This window comes from Serinus canaria, chromosome 1A (genome assembly GCF_022539315.1).
Source record: "Serinus canaria isolate serCan28SL12 chromosome 1A, serCan2020, whole genome shotgun sequence".
Lineage (NCBI taxonomy): Eukaryota > Metazoa > Chordata > Aves > Passeriformes > Fringillidae > Serinus > Serinus canaria.
In genome coordinates this window covers 60,724,320-60,741,222 of record NC_066314.1, presented here as the reverse complement: position 1 = coordinate 60,741,222, position 16,903 = coordinate 60,724,320, and the positions used below count along the sequence as shown (strand labels likewise).

The 16,903-nt window shown below is 42.1% G+C and overlaps 1 protein-coding gene across 7 annotated transcripts in view; it reads right to left on the bottom strand.

Annotated features, from left to right (window-relative positions):
- Window positions 1–16,903, bottom strand: part of DENND5B (DENN domain containing 5B) — a 104,638-nt gene that overhangs the window by 26,926 nt on the left and 60,809 nt on the right. For all 7 annotated transcript variants that reach the window (XM_030238017.2, XM_030238009.2, XM_030238010.2 and 4 more), the window contains 4 exons: window positions 13,068–13,255; window positions 9,317–9,850; window positions 7,780–8,011; window positions 5,523–5,673 (listed from right to left, as the gene is read on the bottom strand). In XM_030238017.2, coding sequence (XP_030093877.1) covers window positions 5,523–5,673; window positions 7,780–8,011; window positions 9,317–9,850; window positions 13,068–13,255 — 1,105 coding nt within the window. The remainder of the gene's footprint in view (window positions 1–5,522; window positions 5,674–7,779; window positions 8,012–9,316; window positions 9,851–13,067; window positions 13,256–16,903) is intronic.

Genomic DNA, 16,903 nt, shown 5'->3' with positions numbered 1-16,903 from the left:
CATCTAGCAAGACAGCACCAGGGACTGCCCATGCTGCACTGTGACCATGTGTACACAACTCTTTCATCCCATACTTTCTCCCTGGTCCCCCTTTTTAAAGCTCCCTGGAGAAATAAAGAAATTATGTCTTCCCAAATCAGACACGGGTGTAGCAGGCAAGATTTATACTGCAAAACATGAACATACTGCTAGAGAACTTCTATCTCAGATGAATTTAACCAATGTTACCATCACCATGAAAATCAATATTGTAATTTACAGTGATAACAGAGAGAAGGAAAGAGAGAAATGCACTTGTCTAAAGGACAGAATCTAAGTTTCCTCGTATGCTGCTATTTAGGTCTGCAAATCATGACAATACCCATTCTACCTATACAAGTCCATCAAAGGAGTTATCTGAGTTTCAGATTCACAAATGAGCACACAGCTGCAGTACAGCTTCCAGCAAACCCCCCTAAAACAAATGCACACATCAAACACACACAGCCTGTACATGCAAAGCCCTTGTAGGGCTCACATGTGTGTGGCTGTACACAGAGATTCCAAGCCAAACACATGTCAGACCAAGCAAGAACAGAACATTGAAACTGAGCTCCACCTGACCATGGATGGGGATCCACAGTGTGAATCTGCTCCACAAACACTGCTCCAGGGTAAGGAGAATGAAGGCTTAGATGGAGACTTAGGCACCTTTTCCAACTCTGCCATAGGATGAAATAGGAAAGCTCTGAAACTGCTCATTGGATGGACAAAAATTAGTAAAATGCCTTCAAGTGAATGGCCTTGCACTGACAGGCTATTTCAGCAGCTCAGATGAAAACAAGTGATTTTAAAGGGTGGCACACACAACTGTCATCCTCTGTAAGGAAGAGCTGTAGTGAATTGGCAGCATCACCTGCCCTGAGGAACCACTGTCCTATGAGGTATTTAATTTGCAAGTCCCTTGAGACAGGAGTACTATTCAGAGGAGAGCAAATGAAATAGTGGATGCAAGGATGTCAATGCCCATTTTTCCCCGTGAGCTTTAATTCTGCACAGCTATGTTAAAATGATATATTAACTCAAAGAAGTTAATCGCATTTTTCCTGCCTTGCACCAGTTGAGCAGAGGATCAGTAGCTCAGGAAACTCACCCATCAGGTTCCAAGTCACCACAATGTGTATTTCCTATTTCAGAAACCATCTTTAAGCACAGATTGTCAGTCACACTTTATTCCTGAAAATGAATGCATTTGAGTACAAGTGGTTCATATTTTCATTGCACCCATCAGTGGTTTGCTACATTAGGTCACCTGAAGTACAGTAACTGCTTGTTTCAGATCTTCTGTAAAAGGTGAGCTTTTACTACTCACAAAATTTAAATAACCTCAGTGCTCTGTATGGATGGCTCATTGCTGACTCATTTCATGCTCACCTAGATGTGCTGCAGAGATCCACACTATATTACTTGCAACTGTTTGGCTTGATTAAAAAAGAAGATATCTTCATTTAACATAGCCTTAAAACAGTACCCAGCAGACAGGGGGGTAGTAAAAGGCCATATAATATGAAGCACTCACTAAAAGAAAAAGACCATTGGCATACAAAAAATAATTTAGTTAAACCCAGAACAAATTCTGTCATCACACAGAGACACATCAACCCCTTTGTGTTATATATACATCATATTTCCTTTTAAATTCATTACCTGATGTTAAATGCCAGCAACAAGCAAAAAAGAATCCTGTTTAAAAATGAGGAGGACCATAGCCCCAGACAGATAAACCCTGCACAGTTCCCACCTTGAAGGAGGGGGCTGAAGATGAAGGCCACAGGACAGTGCCCACCAAGTCATGTCATAAAACAGAGCACAAAAATGAACCAATTCCATACACTGCTACTGCATGGGTTTTGTAAATAAATACTGACACAGTGGTCAGGTCAGCAAAACACAGCTCGGGAACAAATGCCTGCAGAAAACAAACAATTTCTGAAATCTGCTTCATGGGTAAGAGCAAGACATCACTCAGCAAAAGCCTGAGGTTAGAGGCCAAGAACAGTGGGATCTGTGCTTGGAGAGCTGCACTGTGCCCTCCTTTGGGGACTGCTGCAGGAAAGGCAGGACACAGAGGACAGACCAAAGCACAAGGCTCACAGGAAGCTGGGATGCAAGTGGGAGGGCTCAGGTGATGGAAGTGGCCAGGGCAGGAAAGAGGAAACAAGCTGGTCAGGAAAGTAAGCAAGGAGGAAAGCAGGGCTCTAATAAAGAAGTGGGATGGAAAGCAGCCCTAAGCAGATAGGAAAGCCAAAAAAAAGGGTAATTAAAGCTATTTTGTAAATGTGTAACAAAGCAAACCCTTCATTTGAAAACCAAAAGAAGCAAGAAAAAAATGCATTCAGTTGTTCTTTGAAGGCATTCAATACAAATTGCCAGAATGCAAATATATTCCCATGATTGGGAATCACTGTTTTCCTCTGCAATATTTAATCTCATTTATCAAGCTTCTTAGTACAAATTAAGTTACAAGGTAATCAATTAGATTGTAAACACAGCTTGTTTCATTGTTTTAATTTTGCACTGTAAGCATATTCCCCCTAATTTAACAATTAGCTAATCAAAAACCATGAAGTGTTTATGTAGCTTGGCTTTTTGTCATTCAAATTCCACTCCTGCAAATGCCTCAGCCAGTGGAGCTCCAGCTACAAGTTTAAAGACTGGCAGAAAATGCACAGAGAGAAGAAGGGAACACATAGAAACCACAGTGTGGTGCTGGGGTTTGAGAAAGGAAATGAGGGCTCTGGAAACCACAGCTCTCTTCCAGAATATAACAAATAGCCTGAGGGACTGCAGCCTGTTTGCTCCTGGGATGCCTTCTAGGAGGACTTCTGCAGAAGTCTCTGCTTTTACACAGTCAGAGCAGCGTGGAGGGGATGCTTTTGTACCCAGAGGAAGCTGCAGCTGCTCCCTGTAGATTCAGAAGGTTTTCCCATGATGTGGGAGATGTATGAAAGGCAAGCAGCACAGAGGCAGCCCAAGTGGGACACTGCTGCCTGATGGGTAGGACAGAACTGGGGGGTTGTTCTGGTTTGGGTTTAGTTTAAACTGTTTAAATCACATATAGGATCTAGAACTGAAACCAGAAGTGTTTGCTGTCTAAACTATATTTGTGATTTAGATGTAACATATTACACATGTAACAGCCCAGTAACTGACAGAGGTATTTTCAGTGCTCCTCCTGCTTACAGGAAGGGAGCAGCTAGATAACATTATGAGCCCTGGTTATGTATTTGTTAGTTTATCAGCCCAGAAAGGGAAGCAATAAATCCCTGATTGCTGGCCACTGAGGACATGTTTTCATTAAAACAGCTTTAAATTGGTTTATTTGCTGCTGTCCAGCAACAACTGACTGCAACTTTATTATTTCCCATTTCCCACAAATACACTTCGATACAAAATTCAGGACAAAATTTGCATTGTAAAACTGAAGCCTGCAAAAAAATTCTCATCCACACAGCAATATCCTTTGCATTAATTTGAAAATATAAACACACAATAGCTACACCTGAAGAGTCTGGAAACATAGCTGGAATGTTCTCTTAGCCCATGCTCATAGGCAAAGCTCCAGTCCTGTAAGTAAAACCTATCCCCTAGAATCATTCACTGGGAAATTCAAATTAATGGCAGGCTATACTTCAACTGATTTTGTGGTCAGAAGAGTCACTCTGCTGCTTTTGCAGAAGGCAAGGAAAAGCTGTTCTATACATGGGTGTAAAATCAGCAGAATTACATGTCCTAAATGGGAGAGAAAGTCTTTTCAGCTGCTCACATGAAAACCAGGCAGAAGAAAGATATAAACAGATGGTCTTGAGATTTTCCAATTACAAGCCTTTTTGGCAACATACAACTGGAGGAATTCCAAACATTTGTCACTTTAACATCTCTTTGTGGTAAGTAATGAGATTTTGGTACTTACAAACTCTGAAACATGCTGTGATTTAAATCAAAATCACCACTCAAGGAGTTAAAGTCATTTTAGAACAGGTACCAATCCAACAGAAGCAAATCTCAAAGAGCATAAGGAAAACTATTTTTAAGTGATGCTTATTCATAGATTCACTATGATTTTGCAATAGATTCAGAAGATTTAAGCAACTTTAGCAGGCTGGGCACACTCACACTGTTGCTGACACTGTGAAACTGAAACCCAGCCATAAGGATAAGAGGCAGACTCTTAAATACAGCATCTCCCAAGATGAAGAAATCCTCCATTCCTCAAAGGATCATTACCCATACAATTCTGTCTCCATTTGCAGGAAGCCTGAAAGCAAAGGAACTTTGAAATAGACATTCCTCCTTTTTGGTTGGTTCTGGATTTTTTAAAAATTTCTTTTAAAGAACTCCATTTCTTCAAACATTCAGTGCTCAACAATCTCGTATATTATCATTTGCAATTGTTATTCCTAGCAGGTTATTCAAAAGGGCTCAGCTAGCATTGGTATGCACAAAAGGTGTTTAAATAGAACTGAGTGGGCACCTCATGCAGAAGCTCAGAGCAGCATGTGTGCATGCACATGTCTAAAACAAGAGGTAGGTTTTGGGTAACATTTGGACAACTATAGCCTTTCAAGCTATGGATTTACCTATGCTCCCACCTTTTGACTACCAGAAACTGAAACTGAGGGCTTCAGCTGATAATTTAATGAGTTTGTAATTAGTGATGCACAAATATTTCACTTTTGAAGAGGGAGAAACCCCTCATTCATGGGTTTTGCAGGAAGATTAAAAATAAAGGAACTCACAGCACTTATTTTGTATTATAACTGTACAGATGGAAAGTGTATCAGTGCTCCAGGTTCCCATTCTGCATTAGGTAAATGATCCATGCAATGGCATGCTCAATTCCACAGCTATAGGTACCACTACCCTCTTATCAAAATGCACCACAGAACCTTATCAGACTCAAAAAAGAAACCCAGGTACAGAGTCATGTACTTTCCACCCTCACCAAGTTATCTTTCCAGGCTATTCCAATGTGGCAACTGAAAGAGAGCTACAAAATCTCTGGGTCATGTAATAACAGCTAAAGAAAAGAAAGGAACAAAGTGGACACTAATTTCATTCCACGTGATGGTGTGAAGATTTCAACACCAAAATTTCTTTCAGAATCTGAATTTTGGCTTGAGCTCCCAAATTACTGTATTTAGTGCAAAACAGTCAAACAATTCCCTTGAAACTCATAAGACCAATTACAGAACAAAAACTATGTATGAGAAGACAGAGTAGTTACCACTCAATAGAAAAGATCAGTGAGCAATCATCCCCAAAACAGCTAATGCTTCCTGACATGACCCAAACTATGGTTATATTTTCAAAAGTCACAGCCCATGAAATGGGCTGAAAAAAACCTGAAATGGAAACAGCTGTTAGTTTCCCATTCATTGGACTGGCTACATGCCACCCAAAATTAGGACTTCTGTGCAATGATGTGAAGCTGTTGTATGAGAAAGCTGCTTTTAAATCCAGAAACTAAAACCTGTGCTTACTTGTTGTTGGTGGGTCCCGTTGCCAAGACATCTGATTGCAGCTTTGGGAAAAATCCTTGCTCGTATTTCCCTTGGCCAATCTTCATGTCGAGCAGGTGGGGGTGGATGGCCGTGTGGTCGATCTTCATCAGCCGCTGCTCGATGGACTGGGCTGCAGGTGACAGGCACAGGTGAACAACTGTGTCACCACCCACCCGAGGGCACGCGCTGCCACAACACCAGTGGTCATGCTCAGACCCCTGGAAACCCACTAGAGAGTTAAATGGTGACCTTAGACACAAATCTGCCACTCACAGAGGTGAGGAGACACTTGTGCTGTAGGATTTTTCATTTCGCTTTTAGTTTCTTTACCCAACACAACAAGCACTGGTGCAAGCAAGTTAGCTGTTAACAAGCAGGTATTTACAGGAGCCTACGAGATGCATTAGGAACTGGCAACAGCAATGCAATCTTTCCCTGAAATTCCTTGTTTGATTTTAAGGCTTCTTCAGCAGAACAGAGACCTCCAAGGCCAGCTGCAACCCCTGTGGGACTGGGCAGCTTGCTTAGCCCCAGACATGTTGTTCCCTGGGCAGATGCTTGCAGGGGGACACCTGAGTTTTGCAAACATCTGGGATTTGATTTATCCTCCTCCTGAATTTTGATATGCCTTTACTGGATGACAGACCTTCAAAAAGCATAGCTAACTGTAGTAAGACCTGAGCAGCATCAGGAAGGATGAGCAGATTCTTGGAAACAGGGAAGGCTATGGTAAGATGGGAGAGGGCTCCCCAGAATTCTCAGCTCCACTGAAACTAAAGCAGCTCAAAATCTTTTGCTTCAAGGATTTGCAGGTTTCAATCTCAAGCTTCAAACAGAATGAAAATTAAACCTGTCACCCTCTTAACTTGTGAAGAACTTGGGAAAGGAGGTGTATGGGCGAATTCAGCATTTAATTAGCAACTTTAATATTCAACTCTTTCTAGCCCATCTATTAAGGGGCAGGCGTGTTCCTTCAGCTACAGAATACATATGCAAAATGTGGAAGCTAAATCTGTTTTCCATTTGTTAAGAACAACATAGAACTCATTTCCCATTTTATAAAACTGTGATGGGAAAGAAGCTGTCACAAGATTTACATACATTATCATTAGAAACTCACCAAGTATTTTTTCCCTTCTAAAAAAAAAATTAAAATCACTTTGTATGGTTCCATTTTGGAGAAAAGGAGTGGGTAGTGTGGGGTCAGAGGATTTGAAGGGTTCCAAAAATAGTTAAACAAACAGGTGCTGTATCAGTGCTGGGGTCATATATACTGTGAATGGTAAATATGAAGGAAAATAAATTTGTATTACTATCAGTTTGCTCCTTTTCACAAGACAGAAAATGAGGTTCTGGTGCCACAATATCTGCCAAAACTAGACGCTGAATAGACAGCTGACCTGCAAATTAGAATTGGGTTTAGACAGAAAAATTTAAACAGACACAGATTTCTGTTTCTGACATGTTTACAGCAAGTAAAACACTGAAGGAGTTAAACCAAAAAAAAAAAAAAAAACTGAGAAATATGTTTGCCCTATCTTACTAACACATTTCCCAACAAATTTAGGAGTATAATTTCCCTGTATTACTTAGAAATTAAATACTTACACAAGCATTAAGTAAGAAATTCAAATATAATTTGAATATATCACAGGAAAGGCATCCTGTGACAGTAACAGAAAAAAAAAAAAATCCTATTCTTTAGTACAGTGTATTGTTCATTAACACTCAACATCTATTGCTGGAGGTACTAAATATGCCACACAGGATTACATTCCTGCCCAGCATCCCCTGCTGCTCTAACCAAATGGTATAAGGCAATCTTTTCATTGTCTTTTTATGGAAGGGGGAGACAAGGCCAGTGGAGCAGACACGGGGGCTCAACTCCTCAGTGTGGCTGGCACTGGTCCCACCACCAGGGTGAAGGAAAGCTCTCCTGGAAAAGGAACAGGAGCTGCCTGAAATGAGAAACTGTGAGCCAGTTCCATTTGGGTTTGGCTTGATTTCATTAAAGGCATGAGCCCAGGAAAGCTCAAAGAGAAGGTAAAGGCTCCTGCCATCTCTGGTGTTTGACAGCATGCTGAAGTTGCTGCTGAGATGAGATAAGGACACTGCTGAGTCCTCCTCAGGTAGCTCTAGGACTTCATCAACTGCAACACTCAGATGACTGAGGACCTATATTTCTTGGTGGCTGACATTGTACTTGTGAATATTTTACCAGCCCATCTGAACGTACCTGCTTCTTTCAGAGTGCTGCATTTCTGGTAGTTGGATGTCCGCAGTGCAGGGGCCCTGACGTTATACAGCCTTATTTTCTCAATTCGGGAGTCAAAAACTCGTAGGAAAGGATCCTTCTCCTCCCACTGGGACATGATCTTATTGTCTATGAAGGTTGCAAACATCTGTGTCTCGATGAAGTGTGAAAGGAATGGGAGGTAAGGCTCGGGTTGGTCCGAAAGGAAGGAAGCCTGAAATACAGAACAGCTCATTAGTGCCACGTTCATGCCCAGCCATCCTTCAGCAGAGAACTACTCCAGCAGGAAGGCTTGGACAAGGCTTCCCCCACTGCAGAAACACCTCTCAGAGAGCTGTGAACCCATCTACAAAGGGGTTTGGTTCACAACTGTAAGAAATAAGCAGTCAGGGAGGCTTTGTGACAGCTGGAACGAAGGGATATCGAATTACTAAAGCGGTGCTTGCGCTGCCTGCTTTTTCAAAGCAAGCTAGCAGCTCTCACCCCCAGGAATAAATCCTGTGAAATGCATGGCAGACCATCACATGTGCCCCTGTGGGACCTCTGCTCTGGGCATGGTTGCCTGGGACCATATCACTTAAGGTGTCACACATATCAAGGGGTGCACAGTGCTGTTCAGTGATGTTACACAGGGCAATTAATCACAAATTTCCAATTAAAATTGACTGTGTGTCTAAATCTCTAACTGAGCTTGGAAAACCCTAAACTTAACAGCCCATTTTATTGCAGAAGCACTAGCAGAGATTGCCTAAATAACCCTATCCTTTTAAATGCTGCACTGTTTAATGCCTGAAAACAAACAAACCAATAAAAGGCATAGCAGCAATTTTTTTAAATCAAAAACTGACTCAGATCAGTATTTAGTCTGTTCCTCACTGTTCATCCTCTTAACCTTTTCCTTAGAGAAGGACTTGGACCTAAAAAAGATGATGGCTAAGTACACTATCTGCTCAGCAGCTGCGCAAGCTTCCCAACATTTCCCATTCTTTTTGCTATCCTCCCATCTATTTATATCCCCATTTCTCATCTCAAGAGATTCCTTTTCCCTCTTACGCATACAAGACAATGGACTCATAACAACACTCTTTAAGTGACAACCTTCTTCAGAACAACATTACCAAAACCTCTGCCCCGAGGTTAGGAAAAATGAAAGACTAGATTTGGTCTTTCATCTCAATTGTGCACCTCTCCTCCCAGCAATCAAAAAAAGAAAGAAAGACAGAAAAAGAAGTCACTTTGCATTACTACCCTTCCACCAAGCCCACAGGAGCAGCCCCATGAGCTGGGCAGAAGCCTGCCAGCTTGGTTTGTGCAAGCCAGGATGGCTCTGAACAGCTCAGTGGATGTGCTCCGATTCACTCTGGCAGGAGATCTGGCCCTGTGTAATGGAAACGGACAAATCTCGCAGCGAGGCAGATGAGGAACGGCAGATTAAAGAGAACCTAGGCTATATTTACACAAATACAGCTCTCCTCCCTCCCCCTTTTACATGGAGACATGAATACACGGCTATCTTTACTTTGTCAAAGTTTTGCATTTGTTCCCTGTTTGTCAGCCACGACTCCATGTCGGGGGCAGCCTGGATGACGAAAGCCTCATAGTCTGCGAACAGCTGCGTGAAGCGGTTGGCGAACACCTCGCGGAGCTGCACGTTCAGTTTGTAGTCCCTCAGCTCCAGCTCCTCACAGGACAACTTCCCATCCTTCTCCTCTGTGAGGGGGGTGGTGATGGTCATTTTCTCCATGGTCACTCCTGTTCTCTTGGCCAGGGCTTGCAGGCGGGCGATGGTCTCGTTGCCTTTCAGCAGCTCGTACATGTTGAGGGCATTGCTGGGGATGTTCCCGTTCTTCTTGTCGTTCACCAGGTCGCTAAGAACCAAGTTCTTGAGTTTGGTGGCGCTGTCACTGCAATGCAGGTTGCCTTCTGGAGGGATCCCAAACTGCAGGAGAACCTCAGAGATTTCCTGGATAAACTCCAGCTTGTTGGGGAACTGCGGGAATTCCTCCGGCAGTTCGATGAAATGGTTATCGATGTCTACAAAGCACAAGTTTGCCTGAAACACAAACAAAAGTTTCAAAATGGACACTCAGCACTGAACTGGTTCCCCTGTGATGTAGCTCTTTCTCCCAGGGTGCTTCCAGACAGAAGGAAGGTGCAGGTGTGCACTGCACACAGATGCAGGACACTTCAGCTGTGCTGTCTAGCCCGTGACATGTCAGACTTCAGTAAAGCTGAAGGTCAGCTGGATGACAAATAAAGGCTCCTGCATTCTCCTGTTTGCCCAGGGCATGCAGACCCCAAACTCTCCACTACAAAGATTTCATGTACCCTCCTGGAGCAGCCAAGGACACACCACCAAGCAGGAAGTGCAGAACCACTTCTCAGTCCATGCAGATACCCTTTGTGTGAATTCCTGCATCTCACAGGCACATTTATTTTACCAGGATCCAACTGCAAGAAGCCTCTGCAGCTGTGCTACCAGGAAATGAGATGTTCAGTGAGAAAGATGATGCTGCTTCAAGCAAAACTACAAAAGAGGGTCCCACAGAAATCCTTTGGGATTATGTCTGAGTACAGCTTGTCCACTAGAGGCCAAGTCTTGTCTCCCCACTCCCCTGACCCCTGTTTCCATGGAGGTTTTTAATAGTGGCAATTCCTCTGCCTGAGATTTAGAGAGTGCTCTTAGCTTTGCTACGAATGGAGATGGAGCTCAGCCTGTAAGATTAAAGTTAAGTGAAGACATTAATCTAGCAGAGCAGATACTTTTACTAGGTAAGTGTCAATGCAGGGATAGAAGAACCCCACATAAAAATTAATTACATTGCAAATGCACCCTCAGGAATAACAGCAGAATGAAAAACAATTGATCTTCTCAATGGTGGCTTACATCTAAAATTTGCTGTCTGAGTGCACTGTGATGAGTAAAATCTTAAACCAGGTCAGATTCCCAAGGTGCTGAACTCTGATGTGTTTTATCCTGGCATAAAACTGCAGAACAGGAGATGCAGAAAACCCACATGGCAGCAGCAGGTCTTTGTTAGCCTGACTTGGCCATTAGCACAGCTCCTCTGCCTTCTTCCAGGGACTTTTAGTGTTCTTTACTTCTTACCAAACACCCTAGACTAATCTTCAGGTTATGTGAAGACAAATTATTTATTTTCCTTATTTTTGAGAGATTAATTTTCAGCCAGACTATACACTCCACAGCAAACATATTTAAAATATATTGAATATTTCAGGGACATGTTTATTAACAATAATCACCTTTCACATTGATACTTTGAAGCATATTAGGATTCACTTGGTAAAGGAGAAGTGTCCCTTCAGCTTTTTTGTATTAAATTTAGTCTGTACAAAGAAATGCATTTCTTCATACAAAACAATTTGCTTTATTTAGCTAGCTATGTAGCTATTACACAGCTGTGGTATGCATCAGTACAGTTCTTTAGCTCAGGGACTGCCTTCTTATCTATCAATATTTCATTTCAAAGGCTTTTTAATTTCAGCTCTGCATATCATTTACAAAATTTGAAAAATGAGATTTAGATTCAGAAAAACCCTTGGGGAATTGGTCTCACTTCTCTCTTCAAAAACATCTGATGATTAAAGTTAATGCAGGAAGATTAGTAACCTTAAGACAGCATGATGGCCAGTTGTTAGAATTTTTATCTCTTACAAACAAATGGTTTATATTTAGAGCAAGAGCTTGAAAAGCTAGCCCCTGGCCTGAACAATAGAAGAATGCTGATGTGAAGTGCTTCATCACTGCTTGCATGCTGAGGGGTTTTTTATTTTTTATTGTCTAGAGGAATTTGAGATTCAAGATCTTCCCTGTGCAATGTGTCTTCTTTCTTTCCCTCTCTCACAGTTACTGGACCTGTGTGGCTCATAAATGCTGGTTTTTTCACTCATTTGTTAAACATCATGGAGGGGGCAGATTCCACCCCACTCTTACTCTTCTCTCCCTGGTGATATTTGTTATTCCAACGATGCTGAAATACTAAATACTGCCACATTAAAATTTTAATTTAAGGAAAATGACAGCCTAATCTGCTAACCAAAAGCATGTGACTAATAATTTAAAAAATTGCAGTAATTATGTAATATTATCATGGTTTTACTGAGGAGCATAGCTCAGATAGCAGCCTTGCTGCCACACCAGTGAAGATTTCATGTGCTTCAGTCACTGTATCCATGAGGTGAAACTTCATTTGCAGTTCCATGCCACTGAGGCTGACTCAGCCACCTTCATGCAGTATGTAAAACAGACCTTTATTAAAAATTGTATTACCCCTGCCCTGTATTTATCCCTCCACTTCCACACAAAAACTCCCACTCCTGTATATTCTCCTCTGCTGCTGCTCCCATCTGCCTTCTCAGTCAGAGCAGGCATTTGGAATCCTTAAGGACTCTGCCCCCAGGAGAGACCCCTCAGCACAGCCACTGACAGGAGATGCTACTTCTGTATAAACAGGTACTTTTGGGGTTCCTGCTAATTTTAAGAAGAAATCTAAGTTTGAAAGCACATGGCATGCTCTGGTTCCAGTCACCCTCTGGAATGCAGACAGGTGAGCCATATCCCAAACACTCTGCTGTATGGCCAGGTTAAAATGTGAAGCAGTTTTAATCACATTCATCAAATCTTGAGGAGAAAAATCTCCATTTCACTCTCCACTACTACCAAGGATTTAACCCTGAGATTAAGAGGATGACCTCTCCTTCCTTTTTTTTCCTCTCTAAGTGGTTCATAGGCACAGTATTAATGCAAGCCTGGCTTGTTTGAGGCCAGGACACTGGTCTAGTAAGAAACCAGGAACACATGGGCTCAGCCACGGATGGGATGGGGCTGGCAGGACACAGGGGGACAGGTTTACATCATCTAGCAACTGCACCTGAGATCCAGACCCACCAAGGTCTTCCCCAATGAAATGCTCTTTAGCCCTCTGTCAATAGGACTGTGACACTGATGGAGCAATAAAACCTGGTGGAGCACGTGATGCAGAAAAAACTGACAAAATTGCAGCTTTGTCACCACAAACAGGAGAAAGAGAAGCATTTAGAAATCAAAACAGTAAGTGGTACTCACTAAATTCAGAAATGGACCAAGAAGGGCTGGTAGTAGGAGACTTCCCTACTATCTCACTGCTGCTGGCAATCAGTATTCACAGTGCCAGAGAAGCCTCCCAACTGCAGGAATTATTTCCCAGCAGCAATTCACACACACATATTGGACAGACATTTCAGGACAGCCCCCAAAGGTGGACACTGACCTCCTGAGGCAGCTCCAGCTTGGAGCGGTCGGTTCCCTCCTTAGACTGCAGCCCCATCAGGTAGGGAACAGGGGCATCCAGGAAATGCAGGAGAGAGGCAGGGAGGATGGGGACATACACATGCTGCCACTGGAATGGGAACAGCAGCGTTGTGATTCCCTCTGCCACCGTCATCAGCCGCTGATAATCTAGACATAGGAGAGAAAGACAGATAATAAATTATCTCCCTGTGTTCTGCTTTTGAGATCTGTTTGGCAAGGACATCCATGACAAAACAAGACAGAAAGCATGTTTATATGGTAAGGTGTTGTTTGGAAAATAAGACAATACTTAAAAACCTTAAACATTATTTAAACCTGTTAAAACACATTCCTCCCATAAAGAAACAGCTGAGCATAGATATTCAAACCTTATCTAGATCTATTTTGTCATTACATTAGTTTATTAAAAAGATATCAAAAGTTCTGTCTCTAGTACAGTATAATAATACTCTAATTCCATAATAAGCATGTATTTTTACATGGGAAGAAGAAGAGAAAGAAGTGAATTTCAAGGACACATTGTGGTTTCTTGCTTGCTTCTACCTGCCTGCTTCTGCTCCACTTGCTACCATTTCCAAACCTGAGTGTACTTTCCAGAAGACTTGTCTTGGCCACATACCTGCATTAGTTTACAGTCCCTAAGTATATAAAAGCAGTGCTTTTAAGTTGAATCCAAACAGAAGCCCAATATAAATTTAGTTTTCAAATATATTCTGCACAGCTAGTGTATTTCTGTTACTTTCCCAAATTTCTATTTAACCCACTAGTTCATTTGATTTTAGTCAGCACATTGTGCACTCTTTTTTAAATAAAAATTTCTTTTGGTCCAGCCGAGCTGGATGTTTCAGAATTTGGGTAACAGCAAATTATTTATCAAATATCCAGCTGGCATAATGCAATGCCGCAAGATATTTATTAATATAAATGGGGGGATAAATTGAGCACAAATTTTTAATACAAATAAATAAATATCACATACTGGTCTTAAAGAGTTGGTCATCCCTACAGTAAATCTCAAACTGCAGACCAACCATCCAGAAAAGGTAGAGACCCCTGGGTTTGTAAGCTCCATGGCAGTGTCCAAACCCAAGCCTCATCAGTGCCAGGCAAGCCTCACAAGCTCTGGCTTGAACAACCACAAGATTTTCCCTCTCACAGAGGCCAGACCCAGATCCTGGGTAACACTTGGGTTGTTGCCCATCTCTCCTAATCCTCTCTGTCCCACTCCAAGAGCTGAAAGATACATGTATGTACACCCTGGTTCTGAGTCAGGTGAGAAAGCTTTTTCCTACAGCCCCACTGACTGCTTTTGTCTGGAGAGGAGCCCAGCTTTACCCTTCCCATTTCCTGAATATCCCAGCCTGAGATCTTGGCAGACACCAACAACAGCAACAGTGCTGTCGTCTGACACTGCTCAGCTATTAGGAGGTCACTGGGAAGATGTTCCTGAATAAATATGCAAATTACAACAACAAATTGCATCACCCATTCTCCTTGCTAGCAGCTCTCTGTGGAAAACCAGCCACAATCTGCAGAAGGTCAGCTGGCAGGGCAAAAACGTTTTTCATCTTGTCTTACTAATAGCTATTCAGTCAGTCTGCAAAATTGTCATGCATAGAAGTCAGTCTCAAGGTTACACCTCCAAAACACTCCCAGCTACAGATCAGTCACTTATGAATCCCTGCCCATGCAATGGTCTACAACTACACATGTGCAATCCCAGTCTTGCTGAAGAGCACTTACACAAACTCAAGTTATAATACCTACTCAGAGAAGCTTAGGAGTTCTCACAACGTTTCATAACTCTGAAAGCTTTAAAGATCAAAAACACCAAATAGAAAAAGGCAGCCCATCCTAGTATGTGAAACACCTTCAATGTCTGTCCTGATCTCCACAGGAACATGAAGAAACAGGTCTTGGCAGAAAAGTTGCAAGGATCATTTTGCATAAGGGCATTCAGTTCAGGAAATGCATGCTGACTTTTCTCTGGTGCTACTGATAATATTTAACATGGTCACTAGCAAACCCCAACAAACTAGTGATGACTAGATGATTAGGCTGTTATCATCTAGCAATGCTTATCAGTGATTAGCAGATAAAAAATGTTTATATAGACAGCAGTTTTGACTGAAGAGAGGGAAGTTACAGTTTCCTCCAGAAAAATAATATACCAAAACCTGAAAATACTTTTTTTGTTATCTGCTTAAAGAAGCCAAACTCTAATTATTTTTTCCATACTTTCAAGCCTGTACAAGGTCTAACACCTATCATATAAAGCCTGAAATATTTTTTGATGGAGAGATTCTTGTACCTATCATCATTTGAGGGAAGCTTACATGGTTACTGAGGACAACCTGGAAATAGAAGATTGAGGAAATGGCTTCAAGTTGTGCTTGGGGAGGTTTAGACTGGATATTGAGAAAAACTTTCTCCACTGAAAAGGTTGCTGAGCATTGCAACCAGCTGTCCAGGGAAGGGGTTGAGTCACCATCCCTGGAGGCATCTAAAAGACATGTAAAAATGGCAATTAGAGACACGATTGAGTGGTGGGTTTGGCAGTGTTAGGTTTACAGCTGGAGTTGACCTTCAAGGTCTTTAGCAACCAAAATTATTCTAAGACTCTTCATGTTCAAAGTTCCATCTCTAATTTGTTCACAGAACATTTTCCAAGAGAAACTGCTCAAGGAGGATAACCCCAGGGCAAAGTGGTCTCTGGGGCTTCTACTGCAACCATTGCCTCCTAATATCTTAGCTGCATCTTGTGGCATTCACATTCTCTGAAAAAATTCCTTCGCCCAGGGTTTTTCTCCTGGGGAGCTGAAAGGCAGTGAGAGGCCTCAGAGAAAAGGAAAGCAATTCTTATCTCATTTGCTTCTCCTGTGTTGTGCTCCTGTAGAATGTGTTTGGAGATTGTTTACCCAAAAGTGATTGCCTGATTGGACTTCAGGGTGAGTTGTTTTGGCTCATTGGCCAATTGGAGCCAAGCTGTGTCAGGACTCTGGAAAGAGTCATGAGTTTTCATTATTATCTTTTTAGCATTCTGTAAGTATCTTTTCTGTACTCTTTGGTGTAGTATAGTATTCTTTAATACAATATAGCATACTAAAGTAATAAATTAGCCTTCTGAGATCATGGAGTCAGATGCATCATTCTCTCCCCCTTGTTGGTGAGAAAGCATTTACAATAGGATGTGGTGCAGTGCTGTCTCTCACACAACCTTTTCACTAAGTGAAGGAAAGGGCAGCAGAGACAAGCTCAAAGGCTCTGGATCCACCTCCCTTTTCCAGCCCCATCTGCCAGGGAACCCTTGCCAAGCACCTCAATTCCCTGTGCAGGACATGCAAGGGCTGCAGGGACCTGCTCCACTGCAGGCTGGCAGTTCTGCTGCTCCAGCACCATCTTCAGCCACGCTTTACCCAGCTCTGGTAACATTCATGTGGCTCACAAGATACAGTGCTTAAAATGCACACCCTGAGATGTTCCTGTAGAATTACCAATCACTGTTTTCTGCTGGAGAGGGAAACAGTTTCAGCACTTGAACATCAATTCCCTACAAATGGTTTTCTGAGAGAGGACAAAGCTTGACAATTTTTGTCTTGATGTTGATTCTCCATAATACAATAAGAGGACAATAATCCATAAGAAATATCTATCCCAAAGACCTTAAAGTTCAAACACAGTGACTAAAAAAAAAAAGAATCTTCTCTTCATTATACCTAGTGGGGAAAAAATCTGAGATGTTAAGCAATTCACAAAGCTCAACATAAAAATTACTTTTCCTGCCACAAAAGTCTG